The sequence below is a fragment of the Aspergillus heteromorphus genome (assembly GCF_003184545.1).
Source record: "Aspergillus heteromorphus CBS 117.55 chromosome Unknown BO70scaffold_15, whole genome shotgun sequence".
In the NCBI taxonomy this organism is placed as follows: Eukaryota; Fungi; Ascomycota; class Eurotiomycetes; order Eurotiales; family Aspergillaceae; genus Aspergillus; species Aspergillus heteromorphus.
This window is the reverse complement of record NW_020290420.1, coordinates 332707-355877: the sequence shown is the minus strand read 5'-3', so window position 1 is coordinate 355877 and position 23171 is coordinate 332707. Positions and strand designations below refer to the sequence as shown.

General features: G+C 54.2%; 10 protein-coding genes across 10 annotated transcripts; 6 read left to right on the top strand and 4 right to left on the bottom strand.

The window, feature by feature from the left end:
* Positions 1-46: 46 nt before the first annotated feature.
* Positions 47-912, top strand: BO70DRAFT_52461 (uncharacterized protein). The gene has a single exon (XM_025548513.1). It carries the CDS (start codon positions 197-199, stop codon positions 677-679), a length of 483 nt encoding a protein of 160 aa, XP_025398675.1. The 5' UTR covers positions 47-196; the 3' UTR covers positions 680-912.
* A 957-nt stretch (positions 913-1869) lies between these two features.
* BO70DRAFT_293132 (uncharacterized protein) lies at positions 1870-2208 on the top strand (the record flags this gene model as incomplete). Its single annotated transcript, XM_025539427.1, has 1 exon — positions 1870-2208. One exon carries the CDS (start codon positions 1870-1872, stop codon positions 2206-2208), a length of 339 nt encoding a protein of 112 aa, XP_025398674.1.
* Positions 2209-3893: 1685 nt separating this feature from the next.
* Positions 3894-5022, top strand: BO70DRAFT_380246 (uncharacterized protein; the record flags this gene model as incomplete). Its single annotated transcript, XM_025545399.1, has 3 exons — positions 3894-4296; positions 4473-4546; positions 4733-5022. 3 exons carry the CDS (start codon positions 3894-3896, stop codon positions 4946-4948), a joined length of 693 nt encoding a protein of 230 aa, XP_025398673.1. The 3' UTR covers positions 4949-5022.
* A 123-nt stretch (positions 5023-5145) lies between these two features.
* On the bottom strand, positions 5146-7042 carry BO70DRAFT_380245 (RNA polymerase II-binding domain-containing protein). The gene is made up of 2 exons (XM_025545398.1): positions 6848-7042; positions 5146-6777 (listed from the first exon to the last, which is right to left on the bottom strand). Exons 1-2 carry the CDS (start codon positions 6995-6997, stop codon positions 5206-5208), a joined length of 1722 nt encoding a protein of 573 aa, XP_025398672.1. The 5' UTR covers positions 6998-7042; the 3' UTR covers positions 5146-5205.
* Positions 7043-7810: 768 nt separating this feature from the next.
* Positions 7811-10092, bottom strand: BO70DRAFT_52151 (uncharacterized protein). Its single transcript, XM_025548512.1, has 5 exons — positions 9744-10092; positions 8685-9689; positions 8571-8636; positions 8383-8522; positions 7811-8329 (listed from the first exon to the last, which is right to left on the bottom strand). Exons 1-5 carry the CDS (start codon positions 9949-9951, stop codon positions 7886-7888), a joined length of 1863 nt encoding a protein of 620 aa, XP_025398671.1. The 5' UTR covers positions 9952-10092; the 3' UTR covers positions 7811-7885.
* Positions 10093-13681: 3589 nt separating this feature from the next.
* BO70DRAFT_293501 (uncharacterized protein) lies at positions 13682-13873 on the top strand (the record flags this gene model as incomplete). Its single annotated transcript, XM_025539441.1, has 1 exon — positions 13682-13873. One exon carries the CDS (start codon positions 13682-13684, stop codon positions 13871-13873), a length of 192 nt encoding a protein of 63 aa, XP_025398670.1.
* Positions 13874-14698: 825 nt separating this feature from the next.
* Positions 14699-15524, bottom strand: BO70DRAFT_362812 (uncharacterized protein). Its single transcript, XM_025543408.1, has 4 exons — positions 15460-15524; positions 15384-15397; positions 15286-15311; positions 14699-15227 (listed from the first exon to the last, which is right to left on the bottom strand). The coding sequence occupies exons 1-4, from the start codon at positions 15466-15468 to the stop codon at positions 14881-14883; spliced, it is 396 nt and encodes a 131-aa protein (XP_025398669.1). The 5' UTR covers positions 15469-15524; the 3' UTR covers positions 14699-14880.
* Positions 15525-15694: 170 nt separating this feature from the next.
* Positions 15695-18761, top strand: BO70DRAFT_362810 (TFIIH/NER complex ATPase/helicase subunit SSL2). The gene is made up of 3 exons (XM_025543407.1): positions 15695-15979; positions 16032-16148; positions 16220-18761. Exons 1-3 carry the CDS (start codon positions 15952-15954, stop codon positions 18529-18531), a joined length of 2457 nt encoding a protein of 818 aa, XP_025398668.1. The 5' UTR covers positions 15695-15951; the 3' UTR covers positions 18532-18761.
* On the top strand, positions 18611-19856 carry BO70DRAFT_397128 (uncharacterized protein; the record flags this gene model as incomplete). Its single annotated transcript, XM_025546672.1, has 2 exons — positions 18611-18617; positions 19036-19856. 2 exons carry the CDS (start codon positions 18611-18613, stop codon positions 19854-19856), a joined length of 828 nt encoding a protein of 275 aa, XP_025398667.1.
* Positions 19857-20012: 156 nt separating this feature from the next.
* Positions 20013-22910, bottom strand: BO70DRAFT_316338 (uncharacterized protein). The gene is made up of 3 exons (XM_025540345.1): positions 20967-22910; positions 20323-20897; positions 20013-20270 (listed from the first exon to the last, which is right to left on the bottom strand). The coding sequence occupies exons 1-2, from the start codon at positions 22425-22427 to the stop codon at positions 20481-20483; spliced, it is 1878 nt and encodes a 625-aa protein (XP_025398666.1). The 5' UTR covers positions 22428-22910; the 3' UTR covers positions 20013-20270; positions 20323-20480.
* Positions 22911-23171: the final 261 nt, after the last annotated feature.

Here is a 23171-nt window from a genome sequence, read left to right as displayed (position 1 = left end):
AGGTAAGCAGCCGAGGGCCTATGACCAGGACAGGATATAGCTTCCCGGAGAGAAAAGGGGGCAGGGGAGGATGAGAATTGATATAAGTGTTAGGCTAGTCAGAACGGGTGGGTTGCGGCGGCGACGATGACTCGGTGGCTGCGGCCCCCCTGACGTCAGCTGCCGGCCTCAGGCACTGTGCCTTCCCGTTCGGGCCATGGTTCCGATGGGGCCCACCGCCCGGCGCGGACCAATGATCGGGGGCGCTGGCGGGGATGAATTCATCGTCGTTCGGCCAGCATCATCATCCATCCATCCTCGCCTCCCCGTTCGAGTAACCGGGGAGGCTCCTGCACCCGCCAGCATGGATCCTTCCCACCGTTCGGGGCTTCTTGGGTTCTGTGGTCCTCCGTGTCTCCCCACCTCCTCTTGTCCAAGATCGGCGAGATCCTTAACGGGTTGGGATTCGTCTCCAGCGGTCGACGAGGGCCGATGGGTCTGGTCTGCTGCTGCTGTTGCTGTTGTTGCTGTTGTGTCGCACTGCTGCAAAGGATGTCTGTCTGCCTCTTGGCTCCTGCACACACAGACGATCCCCTCGACGCTAACTCGGCTCTTGCATAGTCCCAACTTAGCGTCCCCTTCGGTTTTAGGTTCATCCATGACACATCGCGTTCCAGGTCATACACTGTCACTGTCTTAGTAGCTCCCTCAACCCTCCTCCCCCCCCAAAAAAATAGCTGTCGCATTCCAACCCGCTGTCAACGGACGAAGCTTCATGCCCTTGTTCGCCAGGTCGCCTGGCCGACCGCATCCAGACCCTCGCTACCAGAGTGTCGATCTGCAGGGACGGTGCGCTCCAGTAAATTCGTCTGCCGATCTCAGACGCCATAAGATTTGCTGTGCGCCAGTCGCATTCCATCAGTGACCTCATCCTGCTCCGGTGGATGGTGGACCGTGGGCCATCCGGGGGGGCACGCCGCTCCGTGAGCCAGTGGAGTACGGTTATTTCCGATCATCCTCTGATGTAGGCGGACTAGGACTACTCACCGTCGCCGCCGCTGCACCGATGGTGAAGGATAACGCTGGCGCCGAGCAGGGGGGCAGAGGGAAATGATTATTGACCTTCCGCATGGCCCTAGGATGCCGATGGAGCCCTGCGACGGGCCATGATGTCATGCCCGCCCTATGAGGGCCCCCAGACACACAACGCCGTGGACTCTCTGCTCCGTGGGCCATGGGCAGATCGAGTCTGTTACCCAGCTGGACAGGTCGCGCTGTCACTCACTACTCACTACTGCATTGCTGGCCTTATCCGTACTGTGATCTCATATCGGTTTCGCCAGACCATTTATCTCGCGGGTGACCCCAACATTATAGCACTCCGTTTTAAAACTGATTATCGACCAAGCTTCTGTGTACCAAATCTATCTCTTGACCTAGATCACCGTACTAGTCCTACTTGGGGTATCGCACCTTGTCTCCCGTGTTTTCATCTACTTTGACCATTCCACCTGTCCCGTCCAGCTCTCCACCCTGCCTCTAGCTACTATCCGACTTTTGCTTGTCTGCTGCTGATCTTCTGAGAAAAGGTGAGTGCCGGATGCCTACTGTCTCATGGTCGATAGAAACAATCCCCTCGTGCCTGAGCTCGCGTGTAGTGTCTGGAGCTGGTTTGACAGGGCCACGGATGGAGACATGGCTCCTTGAAACCAAGGCCAGTACCACGACCACGGCGGCGACGACCACGCCTTCCTACGAGAACGACATTATCATGCAGTCCCGTACATGGCTAGCGGATCACTGGTACCTGGTTGAACTAAGCTGACGCTTTCCTCTAGAACACGAGTGTGCAATATGACTTCTGTTATGCATGAAGAGAAGCTTCGTTCCATGCCCCCTAGCACTGGAGAAGGTTGTCGACCTCCTGGGGAGCCCTCTGTCCAGTTTAACCGGTCTCTCGAGCCTCCCTCGTCCGTGGAGGACTACAGCCGGGTCATGCTGGAATACACCCAACGTCGGATGGCAGGTTTTGTCGACCTGGACGACGACAAGGGAGGTCATGCTACTCACAGCAGTCGCAGCAGCCAGACCAGCGGCAACAGCGGCACCTCAACCAGCGGCTTTATGGCCCGCCAGGCTTCCGGTCCGACCAGTGCCGTTGGAGCCCATGATATCTCGGAAGCTGGCAGACGCCAGTCCAGCACGAACTCGTCTCAGTCGTCCTTTTGAGGAAGCACATCTCGGGTGAGTGAGCAGCCGGAGAAGGTCCTGTCACTCATCCGGGCATAGGGGATGGCGTATACGAGTTACGTTTTACGGAGAGGAGTTGGTGATATGAATTTGTCAACGGGGTCACGCCTCAATGTCTCCCGGCGTTGCGATTGCATGCGAGCGCGCTCTGATTTCCAAGCGATGGCGAAGCGATACACATAGAAAGGGCGACTTCCCCAGCCGAGGCTTCGTGAAACCCTAGTGATTTTTGGTTTTCTTTTTTTTTCTTTCTTCTTCCTTTGTTTGATACCTCGAATATTGAACTCTCGATTATCAGTCGACATCATAGGTCTCTGTCCAGTCATGACCGCGCTGACAAGACGTTTTTGATCTCGCCTTATCATCGCCGAGGATATCGGACTTGCTTGGTTTGGTGGTTCATGGCTGGGCGAGATGGCGTGGCGTGGCGAGACGTTCTGATGCGTCGCGTCGTGTCTCGAAAGCTCTGCCCATGCCTGGTTTGTTAGTTCCCGACCCTCGTCACTCCTTTTCCTATGTATGTCTGATGCGGCTGGTCCATGTTAGTGCTGTGCTGCTGTGCTATGCTGTGCTATGCCGTGCTCTGCTATTGGACAGCCCATCTCAATCTAGACGTCGGCCCTAGTGGCCGTTGAAGTTGAAGTTGAAGACTTACTGTAGCTGACGCTTCTCTTTTTCTTTTCTGCTGTTGTATTATTATTCTTATCGGGCCGGTCCTTTGTATATAATCGATGAACATGATGTGATGCGATGCGATGCGATGCTCATGCTTTGACGAGATGCATATTCATTTGAGCGGACTTGAAAGGTTGGCTTCGACGGTCATATCGACGGGTAATCTTTACAGCTGGCCGGTGTAGAGTGTAGACTGGACCATGGCCTCACTCACCCCTTGCATGGCCTCCTACCTACCATGTCTTACCGGAGCAAGGACTGGTAGTTCTCACTCTAGTGCATGCGGAGTCGGACTCTTGAGAGCGCATCGCGCATCTTCCTGTCTGTTTGAGTGTTCGAGACCTGCACTGCCCTGCATTGCATATTTGTAGGTTAGGCTAGGTTAGGTAATCTAGCTCTGCTACATCCATCCCGTTCGTGGACGTGGATGTGAACGTGGTCTTGAATATATATTGTACATACTATCCATCCTCATATCAACATACTACTAACCACATATATCTACATTCCGGCACTCCCCCCCCCGTCCATTCCACCGCAAAGTATGATTCTCGCACTCGTCTCAGGATTGGGTGGAAGATATATTCGCGTGGAGTCTGGCGAAAATAACATTGCATAGCATAACAGGGTGGAATCTGAATATGTTTTGTTCCTGGGGGTGAGTGAGACGCGATTCGTGTAGAAGGGGGGATGGGATGTAAACAGGGATGGATGGAAGGGAACCAGGACTGGATTTTGGGTAGGGAGGTGGCTAGCCCTGTTTTTTCTTTCGTTCTCTCTTCCTTTTCTTTTCTTTTCTTTTCTTTTGTTGGTTTGTTCGTCTCAGGATCTACTTTCCTTTAGCTTCATCCTCAATCAATCTTCTGTTCAAGTCCAAACCTCAAACTCAACCTCAACCTCAACCTCAATCACAATCCTAACCGCAACTGCAACCGTCTATCCAACAAGAATACCAACAACAACAATAATAACGAAAAAAAACAACCAAAATGCTCCCCCACATCCTCTTCCTCACCCTCTCCCTCACACCTTCCATCCTCGCCATCCCTCTCTCCTCATCCACCACAAACACCAACACCAACCTCAACTCCAACACAAACCTAAACATAAACAAAAGAACCCCCTTCTCCCCCCGTCAAGAAACCACCCCAGAAGGCCAAACAACAGACGCCACCCTCCTCAACTCCCTCAACTTCGCCCCTCCCCCGCTTCCCAACCCGGACAGCCTCAGCGGTGGTAAGGGCGGTAACAACGCAACATGTCCGTCCGTCCGGCCGTCGAAACAGTGCTGCGAGTCGCTCGATGGCGTCGCGGACGATGTTACGGGCGAGTTGGGCAGTCTGGTACCGTGGCTTTCGGGCGTGGCGGTTTCGAGTGTGCTTGCTTTGGATTGTAAGTTTTCTTTTCTTTTCTTTTTTTTTTTTTTTGTTTTTGAGGATTGATTTTGGGGGGAGGGGATATTTACGGGGTGGTTAGGGATGCTTGAGGATGGGGAGATATGTGATATGATAGGATATCGGATACCAAGATGTGATGCTAATATGTGATTGTGATTGTGAACACAACAGGTACCGGAATGGATGACTCCGCGTCCACGGATGATTGTCTTCAGCAGGTGATGTGTTGTGAGGGGGCTCCTGGGGTATGTATATTTTTTCCTTTTTTTTCCCCCCCTTCTTTTCTTTTTGTTCATTCTCATTCGCAATCCCATCATCAATCTATTCATTCGGATATCCCATCCCACCCACAGCTCCAACCCAATACCAACACCATTACCAACAAGGGGGGAAAAAGAAGAAGAAGAAGAATGCAACTAACGTGAAAACAGAAATCAACCACCGTTGAAACCTTCAAAGGCAAGTGTCAGCCCTACGATGAAGCGCTCAAGGTCAAGGCGGATGAGGAGAAGGAGAAGAGTAAGAGTGCGGCTGCTGCAAGTGCGAGTGCAAGTGCGAGTGCGGGTGCGAGTGCCGTGCATGGCAGAGTGTCTGTGGCGGCTGCTACGCCTTCTTCCTCTTCTTCCGGTCGGGTTGGGAGGTTGTAAGTATTGCGATCATGGTAAGAAGGATGAAAGGATGAGGGGGGTTTGTTGGTGGATGTAGGAAGGAAGGACTGGTTGGTTCAGTTTGGGTTGGTTGGTTGATTTGGTTTGATGGTTTGATGTTTAATGGTGTTTGGTTTTGATGTGGTGTATAGTTACTTTTTGATATCTAATTGTGCTTGTGCTCGCTCATTGTAATCGTTCATTATTCAGTGCCAGATCAGGTCAGGTCAATATAAGTACAGTCTAATTCGCATCCATCAGTCACCGCCATCCACGGTCATTCCCGTACCCCCATCCTCTTCCCCCCTGAGGCGGTCCAGGCGGTCCAGGCGGTCCCCCGGAGTGAGGCGGAGGAAAATGGAACGACCCCGGCGGCATCTGCTGCGGGTACTGGCCCTGTCCGTACGGCGGCGGAAAGTGTGACGGGGCGGCGCATGGTGCCCTGATGGCGGCCCAAAGCCCGGCATCGGCGGAGGCGGCGGAGGCCACGTGCCCTGGTAGTTTGGCGGCGGAGGGGGAGGAGCTGGGGGCATTCCCGGGGGAAAGCCGGGTGGGACACCGCTACTCCCCGGGGGAAATGGGAGCGGTGGTGGTGGCGGAGGGTGATATCCTACTGGAGGCGGCGGGGGAGGGGCTGTATTTCCGTATGGAGGATTTTGTTGGTGGTGATGCTGGGTGGGGGGTAGTGGATGATGGTACTCTGCGGGAGGAGGGGGAGGAGGGACGGCTCGATGCGCCGGTGGACGGGGTGAATAGGATGCCGATCGTTCGCGAGGCTTGGATGAGGATCTCTTCCACGATGCGCTGCGTGATCGGGAATCATACCGGCCCGATCTCCGCGGCGATCGACTTCGTGATCGCGAGCCCTCGCTGTCGCTGTACCGTCTGCGCTTGAAGGAGCCGCGGCTGCGACTGCGACTGCGACTGCGACTGCGACTGCGACTATGCGAGTTCCGCTTGTTGTTTCTCTTTCGCATCTGCTGGCAGAACGACCGCGACCAGCCGTAGTACGTTTCGCCCTCGACCACCTCGCCATCCGCGTCCCGGATCACTATCTGGCCCAAGTCATCGATGTCAACGACCTCGTCATCCTCATGCTCCGGCTCTCCCTGCGGTCCATATATCCGATCCACATCTTTGAGAAACTTCTTCAGCGCCACGACCAGACTCTCATCCGCCGGTCCCGCCAGGAACTGCAACGGTTTGATCGAATCGGTCCGCAGCGGCACGGTCGAATCCGGAATGATATGCGGGACGAGATTCCCCGCGGGCAGGTCGAAAAACGGCGTCGAAGAGTCCCCGTGCGTAGCCGGCATGTTGTACGGAACATCCTTGCCGGAGGGACGTTGGGTCGCTCCCGAGCCCAAAAGCTGAACATTACTCTCCTCCACGCTCAGCGACGTCTTGACCGGCCCAGACACCGACGAGGTCTTCACCACCTCCCGCAGCTTGTTCACATAGTCGCTCCCATAATATCCATTCTCGTCCCAGATATCGAGCAGCTCGTCCAGCCGACGATGGTGTTTCGGGTGCTTCTCACGATCGTAGGACGCAGCGTAGCCCAGCAACTCGACGACGTGCGGCTGCAACGAGCCGCTCAGCGTAGGGAACGCGGCGCTCGTATTCATGTGGTATTTCGTATGGTGAAAGACATCGTTCAGCAGGTAGAGAATATGGAGACGTTTCCGCTTCCCCGACGGTCGCTGCTGATTCCCTCCCCCCCCATTATTGTCGGAGAATGACCCCGACAACGTCACTAGGTACTTCGCCCACCCGCCGACCCGGTTAGACGACGAGACGACGTACTCAAGGAGCCATGATTTGCAGGTCTACGCGGCGCGGAAAGAGACAAGTTTTAGTATTTCAGGGGTGCGAGAGGCAGGACGCGACGGTTCAAACCTGGACGTTGGCCGGGGAGCATTGCGACAGCACCCGGTCGAGGGAGGTGTGGAACGCCGTGATCTCGTCGCGCGGAACAGACGTCGGGTCCGGGCGCAGCAGGCCTGCTGAGAACGAGGCCTTTGCAATGGCCAGTTGATGGGACGCCATTGCGCGGGGTGATGGTACTGCTCCGTTCCTTGCTGGCGGTGCAGTCGGACGGGAGGAGATGAGGCAAGCAAGATGAGGCGGAGCTGGAGATCGGAGATTGGGGGCCCAGCCGCCGGCATCGCACGTGATCTGGCCCGCCCTATATGGATGGCATAGTACTAGGCTGTGGTTTCTTTCCGATTTTCTCTAATGCTTGTTTGGGAAATTGGGTGATCATTGATGGTAAGCCGGATTGGGTTCAGTCTGCAGCTTGGATTCCAGCATTGCTGACAGCCACCCGGAAAGGAAGTCTATCTAGTTGCGTCTGCAAAACTCAGCCATGTCGTACTATGAGATTCGCGGATGGCTGGTACCTGGTGCTGTAGCTAGTAACAATATCTCTGCTGTGGTTTGCTCGGCAGATGCACGCATGCAGCCTCAGCACCCCGCCCGCGCGATAGAGCAGATTCCAGGTACCAACCAGCCAGATCGCCCAGAATCTGACAGTCAATGTAGACAACCAGGAAATTGAGTGAGTGCCTTTGATGGTGTACTACGCTTCTTAACATCCATAGGCCTATAGGAAATCGTACAGAGCTAGCACATCATCGTAAAAGTAATGTCTCTTTCCACACAACTACATCTACATTATATACATCAAATAACTCGTAATTCAGAAAGCCACCTTCCAACCTCAAATTGTAGACTCGCATGTCCGTTCGCCGCGAAATTGTCAAATCAATACATGCCAGTCCACTAATCTATTTGCAATGGTAAAAAAAAGAATTGGTACGGTTCCGCCGCATGATTAACACGGCGAATAAGAATGAAACATCATAACATGTACAGAGTCTGGTATAGGTATTAAGGCAGTTATCAGTACCTCGTATCTTCTGGTAAAGGGACAACTTAGATCCGGCCGTGGTTTCTGTAGCCGCGAGCGTGGTTGTGCACGCTGTAGGTGGCGGAGGAGCTGGGGGTGACCTGGCTCGAGCAGGAGTCCTTCGTCGTGGTCTCCGCGTGGGAGGTGGCAGTCACGGAGGTGCTGCTCTTGGCCTTGCTGGACGCCGACGCCGACGCCGACGCGGAGTGAGAGTGAGAGTGGCTGGAAGAGTGGGCAGTGGCGCTCGCAGAGGCGCTGCTGGGGTGGGACTTGGTCGAGCTGGAGCTGGTCTTCGACTCGGTCGAGGTGGACTTGGTGTCGGTTGACTTGGTATCGGTAGTCTTGGTATCAGTGGTCTTGTCCGTGGAGGTGGATTTGCTCTCGGTGGTAGAGGTCTTCTCGGATGTGGTCGTTTTGGTTGTGATACTACCGAAGCCGAAGCAGGTTGACGACATCGACTTGGTGAGGGACTTTAAAAGGTCAGATTGCTGGAGCGGATGATCGTTTGAAAATGCCAACTTACTGCAATGGTCACGTCGGCGATCGGGTTCGCCTGGTCGCTCTCCTTCGCCACATCGGCATCGAGGGTGAGCCCAGCGGAGGGCTGCACTCCGATAGCGTAGTGGTAGTCCTTGTTCTCCTTCTCGCAGACGCTGCTGGTGGCTACATGATATCAGCAGATGATACACGCAAAAGTCTAGGTTCACTTACAAGCTTCGATGGAGAAGTCGGCTCCGACGTAAGGCTTGAGGTAGATCCCTGCCTCATATCCCCACTCTATTTCGAGTCAGCAGCGCTACCGAGGCTCAGGAGAGTTAGACTTACTGAGAATCGAGAGGGACAGCTCGAGGGATGCCTTCAGGTAAACCTCAACAGTGGCATCAATCTCGGCATCGAGCGTGACACCGGTGGTGGTTACAGTCGGGCTCCAGCCGGAGGCTGTGGCCTTCTCGGCCACGATATCAAGCTCAGCCGTGGCATCGTTGGAAATGTCGAAAGAAAGGCCGTAACCGATGGTAGCGTCGCCGTTAACGGGACCAGCGCTGGCACCCACCGCGAACACAAGGGAAGGGCCGATGTCAAGAAGATCCTTGATGCTGACCCCGTCAAGGGGAATCGAGACAAGCTCGGCCTCTTTCGAATAGGACTTGGTCAAGTTTCCGCTCAGATCCAGTGTCGGGGTGATGTCCATAGAGACGTCCTTGGGAGTGATCTTGAAGTTGGCAGTCCCAAGTTTCTTGTCACTCGAGAAAAGGTCGGACCAAGAGATGTCCACCTTGTAGGTGAACACGAAGTCGAACGACCCCTTGGTCTCGCAGTCTTTGCATTCGACGCTCAGGTCGAGACTATCTTCCGAAAGCACCTTCACTGACGTGCTGGGCAAAGAGTGATCGAAGCTAATAGTTTTGCTCTCAGTGCCTCGCTTAGTGATGGAAATTTCCATGTCGCTTGGGGCTGGGCCAAGTGTGAGCTCGAAAGCGCCCAAGACACTATCCCAGGTGGATGCGTTGCCGGTTAGTCTTGCCGCAGTAGTATCGTCACGGAAGCTGGCGGCCGAAATGATGAAAGGAAGACGATCGGTGTTCCATCCACACTGGCCAGCACCGGCCACGACGACAAAAGTGCGGTTATTGGCGCCATTAACCCAAGACCATGAGCTCTTCGCATAAGAGTATGCGTCGGAGTCCGAGAATCCAAGGGTCATGCTCGAGTTGGTACATGTAACGTTCGTGAGTAAATCAGTGAAATACTCCATCGCAAGAAGGCTCTCGTTGTCGCCAGACTTGTCGACAGTAAGGTTGCCCAGGGTATATCCACTGCCGCTGCTGGCTGTTTCATATGGGTTAGCTTTCCATTTCGCCCAGACTAGTTGCTGTTACTCACCACCCCAGTAGAACGAGTGGCTGCTCTGAAGATCGATGGAGGAGTAATCTGAAGTTGTACTCTCGGCAGCGGACCCTGCAATCTTCACCTGAGTCGTCGTGCTTGATGCATACGGGTTGATGGCTTCTAGGTCCAGAGAAAGACCCTGCTGGACAAAAAGGGAGGCCAAAAGGCCGGTGGCCACTCCACGTTGGAGAAGATTAACCATGTTGGCTGGTAGCTTAGTCGTATAAGATAAAGAAGGTATTTAGTTGGGCCGAAGTAATGAGTGACTGCCCTTGCAACAGGACGAAAAGAGTGACTGTCCGTGTGGACACAAAAGAACGACGGAAAGAAAAGTCAAGGTCCCTGTGGTCTGCTCATCTCAGTCGATGCCTCCAGCCTTTTTAAACTGGATGGATTGCTGGCCCCCAAACCAACAAGTTCCGCGTGTTTTTAAAACTCCAGCCAGTCAACTTCATCTAGATTCTCGCACTGCCACCCGTAGCGAGTCAATCCCTAAGGAAAATCTCGAGGTTGCATCGTTCAGGGGCGGAGTAGACCGAAGTCCAACGCACGGAAGCCTCTCGTGTTCTAAAGTGAGATTGGGGGCGGTTGCGCAGGATGATCGTCCTGCTAAGTCGCATAGCTATGGTCCCCCAAGCGCGCTTCAACGGAAGACTTTCCCGATCGGCAGTGTTCTTGAATTGTTCCTTCGTATCGGCATCAAACAGATCCATCAGGGCGTTGTGCTTAGCCATCGTCAGAGCGTTTGTAGACGCAAAAGTCCAGGACATCCGCGACACAAAAGGAGACGAGACAGCTGCTCCAATCCTAGTCAGGGCACTGTTTCAGAAAGCTGTCAGCGAGGAACCATGGGCAGAAGATGGAGAACCAACGCGTTCCGGCATTCTAATGGGGCATCAGGGGACCAGGCTTTACAACGGGGCGCCCTTGTCGCTTTCGCCCCCACGACCAGTGCCCACTTCTTTCGGCTGTCTCTGTCCATCTTGCCCAAACAGTCAACCAGGTAGACTGGCATTTATTCTTTACTGCCCCAAATGTCAGGTAGAGCTCGGCCAGAGCAGCGCAATCGTTGGAGAGAGACCTGATATGATTCAAAACATGCATCCAGGTTCGGTTGTTCCGAGTCAGGACGTTGATAGCCTGCGGCTGAGTGTCAAGCCAAGCCAGCCTTGTGCCCAGTGCTTACTCCAAGCAATCTCGGCAGGACCGCGGTTCCACAGCTGGAGGCCACCGTCGCTGTGTACGACGACTGATAGCCCGGCATTGTTGTTGTAGTACATTAAGTCTATCCCAGCATTGTTAACGCCCAACTTTCTTTTTCTCGTCGAGCCGTTTCCTCGGGGCCAAAGACAGGTCATATTATGAAAACATGATACTCGAATACAGTTAGCCATGAAATCCAGCAGAAAGGCATAGGTGGTGCACCATTGATTAAATCCCGGGGCAGCTCGGGGTGGAAATGGTCCCTCGGGGGGCAGGAGGGCCAAAATCAACCAGTGTTTGACGATCGGGGGGCCAAAACCGGGGTAGGCGAAAGGGAGCACTTCAGCCTCATCGTCTAAACTCATGGAGGATAGCTTGGAATATCGTGACAATAAAGTACCCACTTGGCGTTCGTATACGCAGCTATTAGAATTCGAGAGGAGGGAGGGAGAGGGATGGGAGGAGGAGGAGCACAGCCCGGGGAACTTTGCGGCGTAAGGCGTACTTCTATCTAGTCGTGCTCCGCCACTCCGCAATCAATCGAAGGGTCCTGGCTGTCCCCACTTGCATTCGGCCCAAATGAGCCGTCGGCATCAGTTCTTCATGGACTGCATATTCTTACTTCGGTGTACTAATAATCTACCGCCGTGTATCTGAGTATGCAGATTGGGAGTGGAGCTTTATACTCCGTACCTTGACCCAGGATTGTTGATAGCGCTTACCAACTACCGAGTCTGACTTCCCCGAGTTTCAGCCCATTTTCCTGCCGACATATATCTCGAAGAGCTGCTCGATGGTAAGATTGGATTGCAGTCGTCGAAGGATATTTATCCTTATTCCTATTTTTATTTTCTCAAAGAACCCCCAGAGTCTGCTCCTCATCGATGGACATCTCCGTCACTTCATAACATAACCATACTTACTAGCTTAAACTCGGGGCCATGCAAATATATATCCTCTAGCTTTGTGAAACAGTGGGATGCCTGGAGGTTGTGGAGGGATCCTGTCCAGGCCATCTGATGACCAGAATAAGCACTGCAGCATTTCTGGTGTAACGACTACCCTGCAAGTATGTTGTGCAGAGTAAAAGGGTCCTGTGAGACAATGTACAGGAGCTCTCCTTGATTCGAAGCTTAAGCTTATAACCACTCAGGATGGCCCTAGGCGATGGGGTTTGCTACTGTGTTATGTTTGTCCCTGAACATTGGCCCTGATGCTGTGTATCTGCAATTCCTGCAATTCTTCCTTATCGGTCTTCGCTGAGCGGCATAAGAGACGCAGAAGAGAATACCTCTGCACTCCCACTTGCCCTTTCTTTGTTTTGCCTTTGTTTTGGCGACGAGTCAAGGGGGCCTTTGGTGCCTTAGGTAAAAATGGGCGCACATCAGGGGTGCCTGACTAAGGACTGAGTCAGTCAGAGGGTGGGCGGTCACGACGACAGTGACGTCAGCGGGGTTTGGCGGCCTTCGAAGCTGGACTGGACTGGACTGGAGGGGTGGAGGGTGGACGGGTGGCATGATCTCTACAGTAGTCTCACGGCTACAGGCAGCGGGTGTCGACTCCTCCCCTTTTAATCTCCCGCTGCAATGGCCATTCAATTGATTGCTCTGGCTTTTGCCGTGGTGGTTGATCCGACGATCCATTACATGTACCTTCTTGCAACGCGTTGTCTACCCCTCCCTGTGCGCCACCCATCCGGGCTCTACTCGCCATGATCAACCCGATGGGCACGACGAACAAACACACCGCCAGCCCGGAAGCTCGACTCCCGCCATCAGCCAAGAGGGTGACGAGACCTTAAGTGCTACGGGCCGGGACCGTGTCACCGCGGAGGGACTCGAACCGCGCCTTCAGCCCTCAACCGCCAACCCTCAACCGCAACCCAGCGAGTGAGCAGCAACTACCGCGATCTCCGCCCGCGTGCCTGGCCGGGCCATCGTTGGGCCCCGCCGACTGTTCGGCCGCCGGGAATCACGATCAGCTGCCCCTCGATGGCGTGAGTAACGGTGAGTCAGGCCTCGACACTCCCGGCCTGGATCCGGGTCACGAATGCCCGATTTGTCGGCGAGTCTAGTGAGTGACCTGTGGAAATGGGGGAAATAGGCGAAAGGGAATGGAATGTGTATCCCATCTACTGATCACTATCGCTGTACATCATGTAGATACCTAGTAGTACCTAGTTTCTGGCCTCGAACTGCCTGCCTGGCCGGCCTGCAAGCCGATCTGTTTCGGACGCCGCATTCCTTCCTGGACCGTTTTCCCGCGCGCTTTTCTTTATCCCTTAAGGTTTTCTTTTCCCAGGTGTCATCATCACCGGCATTAGCACCATAGCAGCATGGGCCGGTGGGCCTCTCTGGACCCCCGCAGCCATTAACCCCCCCCCCACAGGGTAACACGGTCCGTTCGGCTCAGGTGTAGGCTGATCCTCCTCCTGGCCTCAATTCGATGGAGTATACCTCCCTGGTTGGACCGTATAAGTATCTCCGTATTGCCGCGCGGTATCTGCAATTTGATGTCGAGTCTCAAAAATAAATCAATCTGAATCCAAAGTTCCATCGCAAAAGAAAGCCATTCCCCCCTTTCATTGTCCCTGACTGAAAAGGCGCTGCGCTCTCCTCCAGCACTCTCCTGCTTCTCCTGCAGGCTCTTACCCACCCAACCGGTCGGATACCACCACCATCACCAAAAGCAGTTGCTGCAAGAATCTCCCCCACCTCCCCACCATCACCATGTCTGCCGCCCTTCAACTCGTTCGCCCAACCATCCGCCACTTTTCGGTGCGCCGTCCTCAACCCGACTCTCGCACCTCGCGCTTCATCGCCAGCTCCTGTCTCTTTTCTGCCGTGGTGCTCCCATTCGTGCCCCCGGCTCTTGAGAGCTCTCGCGAGAAGCACAATGGCTACCCCAACCACAACAAGTAAGTTCGTTCTCTCCCAATAATTTCCAACCAACCCAACAAGCCCCCCCCGCCAGTCGAACCCCCCGCTAACAATGCAAGCTACAGACCGCACCCCCGCTTTGCTTCCATGCCCGCTAAGCCGCCTAAATCCGACCGGATACCTAAATCCGACCAAACATTACGAGTACTATCGGAGCAGGGTCATTCCCCAACCAACGACCCTTCCCGTTAACGAATTGCTTTTTTGATCAAGTTTCGAGTTACTTTTTTTCTTTATTGTTTACTTCATGCGGGCGTATCGGTGCCGGGCAATACATACATACTACTACTCACGCGACATTCCGGGGATTCGCAGAGGATGAGGATAGGGTGCATATCATTCCGAGTGGGCGGGAGTACTTTGGCGTTGCGAGATTAGCTTTTTTTTTTTTCTTTTCCTTTGCTTTTTCTTTGGCTGAGGGTTTCATCACATGCATATCACACTTACTAGCCCCCTTGGACTGTGAAGAGTCTCATGATTGATTGATTGATTGGGGTTGGCGATCTGGACTGGTGCCGGGTCACACCACACCACAGCAATCAAGCCCTGGGGATTGGTCGGGGCTTGAAGAAGCGGGAACTACTACCTACATCTATCGACAGTTGGTTGGTTTGGGCTGTTTCATCGCTTTAGGAGAACAGCATCAATTAATGCTATCATCATTAAGAGAATTGTCCCTGCATAGGTCCAGCCCGAGTGGGCCTAGACCATCTTACCATTAACCAAATCGGTAACCTAAGCAGTAGCTAGATAGGTAGTAGTACATGTAGTAGGTACTTCTCGCAACCCCGGGTTTTTTATAAATAGGTACGTACTCCTGCAGGGCCAACCCCGCAGACCACACAGATTTCAAGCATTAAGGCGATAAATAAAAGACCCGCAGCTCAGAAAATATGGTACACGAATATGCCACAATCTAGCCCTTTTTTGTCACCGCCTAAACCTCATCCTACCTATGCAGTGTACACTGACGCACATACATTTCATCTTCAAAGGCGATTGCCCGGGGGAGGTCGGAAGGGCTGCGTGGACTCGTACTTGCTCTTTTCCAACACGCGCTCGGCTTCGGTCTCGGGTTCGTGACGGGTGGGCGCGGGATCGTGGCTGGCCTCAGCGCTCGGCGAGGCCACATCGTCTGTCGCGCTGTGGAGACGCGCGATGTTCGCGCGCTTCAGGCTCGGGTCTTCGGATGGGGTCGGAGTTGAGGGCGTGTTGAGACGGCGGTGTTCGGCTTCCATCGCAGCCAGCTGCGCCTTGCGCTTCACCTCCGCTTCGAACCTGCTGGCCCGGTCGGCATTGATGGACTTCTTAGCGAAGTAGTAGGCTCCGCCGCCGGCTGGGTCGTTGTTAACTGTGTGATGCTGAGTGAGTTGGGTTGCGTTGTATCCTCTTACCGACGCAGAGAGTACCCCAGCCTATCCTGTTGACCCGGTCGGACTCCTGTTAGCATTGTGTTCCCGGGGTGTATGGGGTGGTCGTAAGTATTGCTCACCAGGTTGATCGAATCTATGGCATTTGAAAGTGAGGTTAGCATGGTATAGAGCTGAAGTATTTGAGAGGGGTCGTACCGTGTTCATTGTGAATATTGCTCGGCCTCAAGATCAATGTCAACAGAGGTCTAGGAATTATCGCCGGCCGGCCGGCCGAGTGCGAGAGCTAAGATGCTAGACGGACTACGTCAGCCGCCCGCTCTGCTCTAGTGTGACACCCGGCCAATCACGGCCCAGCCCTGCTCGCCGGCGCCACTCGCTTGGTCGCCTCAGGCCGCCGACCTTCTTCCCGAGCCTCATCGCATGCTCTCATCTTCACTCCATCCTCCCTTCTTTGCTATCCCTCCCCATCCCTGTCGACTGCAGGTTTCTCGTCAACCGTTGAACTCGTCCCTACAGCTGAAAAGTCTTGCTTACTGCTTACTGCTCGCGGGAATCGCATCCCACCCGCTCACCGAGGCGCCGGTAGCCTGTCGGAGCGTCCGCATATATTCTTTCAACATCTCGCACTTCCTTCAACGCAATAGACGATAGACTTCACCCGGGGGACATATCGGAGGACTATAAACCATGCCTATCAAACGCAAGGCTACAGACAGTATGGATCTCCATGCTTGGGGCTAGTCAGATGGCAGGCTGACCTTAACCAGGCGGTCGGTCCAGTAGAGCGTCGAAACGGGCAACTCCTGTGCCGGATGTCCAGGAGGTCGGTAGTAGCGATGAATACTCAGACTACGAGGAAGACGCGAAGGCGGACAATCTGAAAGGTAGCGTAGAATGGATTTCTGAATGGCAAGGGTTCCCTCCATCAGGTTGCTGACTTCTTTGCTCTTGAAAGATGTCGTGGAGAAATTCTCCCTCAAGAAAAGCACCACCGTACCAAAGCAAGACCCCAACTTCGGATACAAGGATTTCTCCTCGCTGTCGCTGAAACCGGACCATGCGAACCGCCCGCTTTGGATCGATCCCCTCAAAGGCACCATCACCCTCGAGAGTTTCTCCCCGCTCGCGCCCCAGGCGCAGGACTTCCTGACTACCATCGCCGAACCGCTGTCGCGCCCGACTCATCTTCATGAATACCGGTTGACCGGAAACAGCTTGTACGCTGCTGTGTCGGTGGGTCTGCAGCCGCAGGATATCATCAACTTCTTGGATCGGTTGTCGAAAACGCCGCTTCCCGAGGCTATCAAGACTTTCATCATCGAGTTCACGAAATCATACGGGAAGATCAAGGTCGTGCTGAAACATAACCGCTTCTTTGTGGAAAGTACCGATCCCGCGATGTTGCAGATGCTGCTTCAGGATGAGGTTATAGGGTCGCAGAGACTGATGGGTACGGAAGGGATCACCCAGCAGGCAGCCCCGAAAATGGGCGGCCTGGTCATTCCAGGTACGAAAGATGCTGCGGGTGTGAGACAGACGGCGGAGCAGAAGATGGCGGAAGATGCCGCAGGGGAGGCCCGCAAGGAGGATGATATTCTGTTAGCTATCCGTGACGATGACGACGATGAGGAACAGGCTCAAGTGCACAGCTTTGAGATTCCGAATGAAGCCGTCGAGCCGGTTAAGGCGCGCTGTCAGGCGATGGGTTGTCCAGCGTTGGAGGAGTATGATTTCCGAAACGATGAAATTAACCCCACACTAGACATTGATCTGAAGCCGAATGCTCGGATTCGAAGCTACCAGGAAAAGAGCTTGAGTAAGATGTTTGGTAACGGACGTGCAAAGAGTGGAATCATTGTCTTGCCCTGCGGTGCTGGAAAAACTTTGGTGGGCATCACAGCAGGGTGCACGATCAAGAAGGGGACGATCATCCTCTGCACCAGCTCGATGTCCGTGGTGCAATGGAGAAATGAGTTCTTGCGTTGGTCTAACATCGATCCGGGTGACATTGCCGTTTTCACATCAGACAACAAGGAGAAGTTCCGTCGATCGACCGGTATCATTGTGTCCACATATTCCATGGTCTCCCAGACACGCGCTCGGTCCCATGACGCGCAGAAAATGATGGATTGGATCCAATCGCGCGAATGGGGTCTGATGATTCTCGACGAGGTGCACGTCGTGCCGGCGTCCATGTTCCGAAAGGTCACTTCAGCCATCGCCTGTCAGAGCAAACTCGGTCTGACCGCTACCTTGCTGCGAGAAGACGACAAGATCAAGGATTTGAACTTCCTGATTGGCCCCAAGTTGTATGAGGCTAACTGGATGGAACTTGCCGAGCAAGGGCACATCGCGAAGGTGCAATGTGCCGAGGTGTGGTGTCCGATGACGACCGAGTTCTACTCCGAATACATGCGAGAAAAGTCCCGAAAGGCCGCTCTCCTATACATCATGAACCCTCGCAAATTCCAGGCTTGTCAGTTCCTGATCGACTACCACGAGAAGCGTGGCGACAAGGTCATCGTGTTTTCCGACAACGTCTACGCTCTCGAGCGGTACGCCCTGAAGCTGAACAAAGCGTACATCTACGGAGGCACTCCCCAGAACGAGCGCATGCGTATTCTGGAGAACTTCCAACACAACGAGCAAGTCAACACCATCTTCCTCTCGAAAATCGGTGACACATCTCTCGACCTTCCCGAAGCAACCTGTCTGATCCAGATCTCGTCCCACTACGGATCTCGCCGCCAGGAAGCCCAACGACTGGGCCGGATTCTGCGAGCCAAGCGTCGTAACGACGAGGGCTTCAACGCCTTCTTCTACTCCCTCGTGTCGAAGGACACCGACGAGATGTTCTACTCCTCCAAGCGGCAGGCCTTCCTAGTCGACCAAGGCTACGCCTTTAAAGTCATCACCCACCTCCAAGGCATCGAGAACCTCGACGGTCTCGCCTACGCCACTCCCAGCGAACGCCGCGAGCTCCTCCAGGAAGTCATGCTGCAGAACGAGACATCGGCGGAGGTGGAAAACGTCGTAGACGACCTCTTCTCCGACCGCTCCGGCGGCAACAGGGCCCGCAAGGGCGCCGTCAAGCGCAGCGCAGCCACCCTCAGCGGTCTGGCCGGTGGCGAGGACATGGCGTACATCGAATACAACCGCAGTCGCAACAAAACGCTCAAGGACAAGGCGGGCCATCACCCACTGTTCAAGAAGATGGAGCGCGAGCGTCTGAAGAGGAAGAAGGAGCTGGAGGATTTTATGCGCTAATCTGTCTGTCTATCTACTTACTTATCTTCTAGACTGAACACAGACTGTCAAGCACTCACTCAGGCTTGGGTTTTCGGCTATGAATTGTTTGATACCTGGGACATGCGGAGGTACTATAGAATGCTGATAACCAGGTAGTAACTAACAACATACGGCATGCGTCCATAATTGTAAAAGAACTAATGTATTTATCTATCTTTCTATGATGATTCAATCTACTTGACCTCCTGGCATATCTTAAAAAAGCCCATATGCACACTAAATGCTCTGCTCTACAGAATGCTTAGCTTACACTCCAGCCATCCAGCCAGCCAGCCTGCCAGCCTTTCTCTTTCCGCTCTAGTGCTCACCACCACCCTTCGCTGCAAATGCTTACATTTCTTATCTCTGCGGGGCATGTCCATCCATCCATCCATCCATCCATCCACCCTTACCAGGCCACTGCTACTTACCAACCTACCAAACTTCCCAAAGCCAAGCTTCCCTGAGTCGAGTCGAGTCAAGTCTACCGTCTACCACCCATCCACAACCACAACCACAACCATGACCCCCAACCGCAACCACAACCCTCCCCCACTTCCTACATAATAATCATCTCCGGCACCCACGTCACCGGCAAAGACACCATCGCCACCTCCCTCTCCCAAGCCCTACACTGCCCCTACCTCAAAGGCGAATACTCCTTCAACTCCGCCTCCTCCATCGCCCGCTCCCGCGAAAAACACGGCTATGATCGCTTCACCGTCTTCGGGCAGACCTGGCTACGCAAGATGAATCGCGGAGGTCTTTGGGATGCGTATGCCAATACCAATACCAATACCATCACAAGCAATTTCAGCAGCCGCAGCAGGGGTGGCAGTAGCAGCGCCAGCAGCGCCGGCAGCGCCAGCAATTCCTCTAGCGCCAGCGATAGCGATAGCGATAGTGGCCCTGTCCCCATCCCCACTCCCAGCATCCCCAGCAGTGTCAGTTCCAGCGCCAGCGCCAACCCCCGCCCCAAAAACAGCTCCATAAAAGCAATAATAACCGCCGGCGCGATGCGCAAGCCCAGCCGCGACGCCATCCGGGCCATCATGCTCGCGCAGCCGGAGGCCGTGGGGGTGATTTTCGTGGTGTTGCAGATCGGAAGGGAGACGTTGGTGGGGAGGACGGTTGGGGCGGAGAATCCCGAGCTGGAGATGCGGATTATTGAGGAGAAGGTGGAGGATATCAGGGTGCCGTTGGCGGAGGAGCAGGATACGTTGGTGGTGGATGCGTTGCAGGATGTGGATTCGTTGGGGGACGAGATTAGGGGGTTGGTGGGGAGGTTTTGTGGGTATGATTAGAGGAGGGAGTGGTGATGTGGATGGATTAGGGGGGAAGGGTTGTGATAGTATAGACGTTTGTATTTGGTATAGTTGTCTGCCTAGTATATTCCCCTCTGGTTTACATCTCCAGTTATATGATAGTAATCCGGTGACTATTTTTCATACTATTATTTGGATTGACATTGATCCCTATCCTACTTATTGTATTTACAGGTGCTCACAATATCTATCTCAGGCAGAAATTACTGACATTATCCCAAGATCCATCAATCAACTGTTTATTGCATCAGGGTGCCAGTCGCGAGTCCGTAGTATGCCGTATGCTGTAGTAGCTTGCATTCACGGACAAATACTGTTCACTGTGCCTTGCTAATATTAGTAAGATGACGGGATGCTGTGCGCGGGCTGGGATTCAGAGACAAGATATCCCAACTGGAAGCTGGTGTTAGTAAGTTATTGCAAGCTTGGACAGGTGCTTGCTTACTGAAGTGTCTGAGCTTGGTCTGAAGTGCCTGCCGCCTGCACGCTGGCCTGAGAGGCTTGAGTGGCTTGTGCTGCGTGGGTCCATTGATTGCCATTTACTCAGGTGCTTGAGTGGAGTATAAGCGGAGGATGAATCGCAGCACCGACTTCAGCTCTCCTTCAAGCCTGGGCTTCATCTTCATCCTCATCCTCATCATCCTCCTCCTCTTCATCGCCCTCTTCATCGTCTTCATCCTCCCATCCTCCATCTTCTTCGCCATCATGGAAATCTGTAACCACAACTTCCATGTCATTCTCCGCCTCCTCCTCGAACTCGTCTCCAAGCAGACTAACCAACTGCAACAGTCCTGCCGGCGAGATCTCATCCGGGGGCGGGTTCCGCTGACCGGGATCCCACAGCCCTCCACCAGTCGCCCTCTGATCCTGAGATACGTGGACGTCGGAGCTCGAGCCAGACTTGAGTGACAGCGTCGGAGCCAGGCTGACGATGCGAATGACTTTAGTCGGGAAGATGCGCGCGGGCCGTTCGTGGTGTGGGAGTACATTTTCGGGCTGCGCCTGACGCCAACCGAGGGTCTGCGTTCTCTCATGTTAGCATTGTGGTTCGGATTCGGTCTAACTTTGGTGCTAGGGTGTGCAACATACGGTGTACGAAGTCATAATCGTATCGTCATACAACGCCATAAAGCTGACCGGCACAGCGAGTTGCGGCATGGAGCTAGTGAGCAGCGAGAAAGAAGCACGGGCTGGATTATCGACATCTTGGATCTTGTTGTCTTCATCGAGTGCAACGACATAAATTCGGTCATGGATCTCGAACATCAGACGGTGGTTGCGCACCGACAACCAGCCGCCCAGGTCAAAGCTCGACCCATCCGACTCGCATTCGATGAGGGAGCTATTCGCTGCGAGATTAGCGTCGCCTTCAAGGGCTTTGCGCCAGTCGGAGCACACAAAGACACGTCCGGCGCGGGAGAAGCCGGCGAAGAGATCACCGTGTATCATGCCCGCTCCCCACTCGTCCTCGCCGTGGCGGACGTGCTCAAGGTCGCTCGGTTCCGGGAGGGGCCCTCTGGCGAGCTCAATTGGCACCATACTGTCTTTTCGACGGTCCCCTAGCCGATAATTTGGACCAGCTCGCACAGCTCCTGCTAGTGCCTGGCTTGCGGAAGGGGAGGCGGCGACTGGTGGATTGATGTGATACTTGTCCGTGCAATTCGACGGATGCAACACACCCAAAAATGCACCAGATGTCTTGTCGTAGACATGATATCCGTGAGCTCCCATAGAGTAGATCACTGCATCCTTACTTTGGTCCAGATGACCGACAGCGCCTTGCTCGATCTTCAGGTGTGTGGTCAAAGTGGGAGGCCGCTGTGTCATATCATAAACAAAACCCTGCCCCTGGCTTGACACAACGCAAAGCGTCCAGTGAGACAACTGAAAGCCTCTCGTCTGGCAATCGTGATTCAAAACCGCTATGCGCCGGAACTCCCCACGCGCAGCACCTTCCTGGTCCGTTTGCCAGACCTCGACCGCATCCCCCTCACGATCGAACACGGCCATTCCATCCTGATACTCCAGATGCGCATATGGGCGGACCGCATCCCCGTCACCATTATCCAGGGTGGAGGGGAGTTTCCATAGGAGCTTGCCCGTGTCCATATCAGTGACATTAAACCCACCAGCGTGGGAAGTGGATAGAAACAATCGGCGTTTGAAATCGGCGCGGAACCGCCAGATGGGGTCGTTGCCAACTTGCAACACGCACTCCCGGGTAATTGGACGCGACTCGGCCCAGTTGCGGGCGAGCAGCGTCTGGCGTTTACACAGATCCTTCCATGATGAAGTCCCGTCGAAGAATTTGGTGAAGCAAGTGCTATCGGACAGGAATGAGAAGTCGCGGGAGCCTCCGGGCGGTTGGGTGGTTTTGGATTCGGACGTGTAGATGGCGTCTTGATGTGTGACGTCGATGAATCTATGCCAGGCCTTGGAGACCACGGTCAGGTTTGCGAGGGCGGAGATGGGGGTGAACTCCAGGACGCGCAGGACAATCTCTGGGGGGAGAGCAGAGAGAGGATCTGCAGCGTACGAGGTAGTCGTCATCTTGAAGAAGAACGATCTGTTGTTGAGGAGAAGGAGTTGAAGAAGTTGGAAGAGTCGTGGGGGGTTGCCAGCATGATGATTCTGCCTGGCTGTCGGCCCTCACCGCCCTTGATTCGCCGAGGCATCCCCACTGCATGTCCATTTCCACTCCGGGCTGCCCCTCTCTCTCTCTCTCTCTCTTTTCCTCTCTCTGTCTGTCTCTCGTCTTGTGTGCTTCCTTGTTCGGGTGGTTTAATGTCCGCTATCCCAGCCAACGATGTGATTCTTCAAAGGCATGATCCAGACCCATTGTTACTTCCGGCTATCCAGATCCGGATTGGCCAACCTTTAATCTATTGTTGATTAAACTTCGTCAGCTCGAGTTCTGGCATCGGTAGCTTCCGCCTTCCAAACACCAACCTCCGGCCGCATCTATAAGCATCCGGGTCGAGATCCTTGGCCCGATTATTAATTCATAACATCTGAAGGCATGGGATAGCCTTCCCGAGACCACACCAGACCCTACGAGACAGTCAGCCAGGCACCCGAAGGAATCATTCGATCGCTAATTGGCCCCGCGCGTAGCCACCCGGAGTCAGTATGACGTCGATTCTGTGTTTCCCGGTGACCGCGAGACCCGAAGCACCGACTATAATGGCACCCGGTGCTTCCCCGCAAACTACCCATGGGCGATACATTGGCTGCAACGTTGTACAATAATGACCAATTCGTTGGAATTATTTCCGACGGACCTACTAATATATG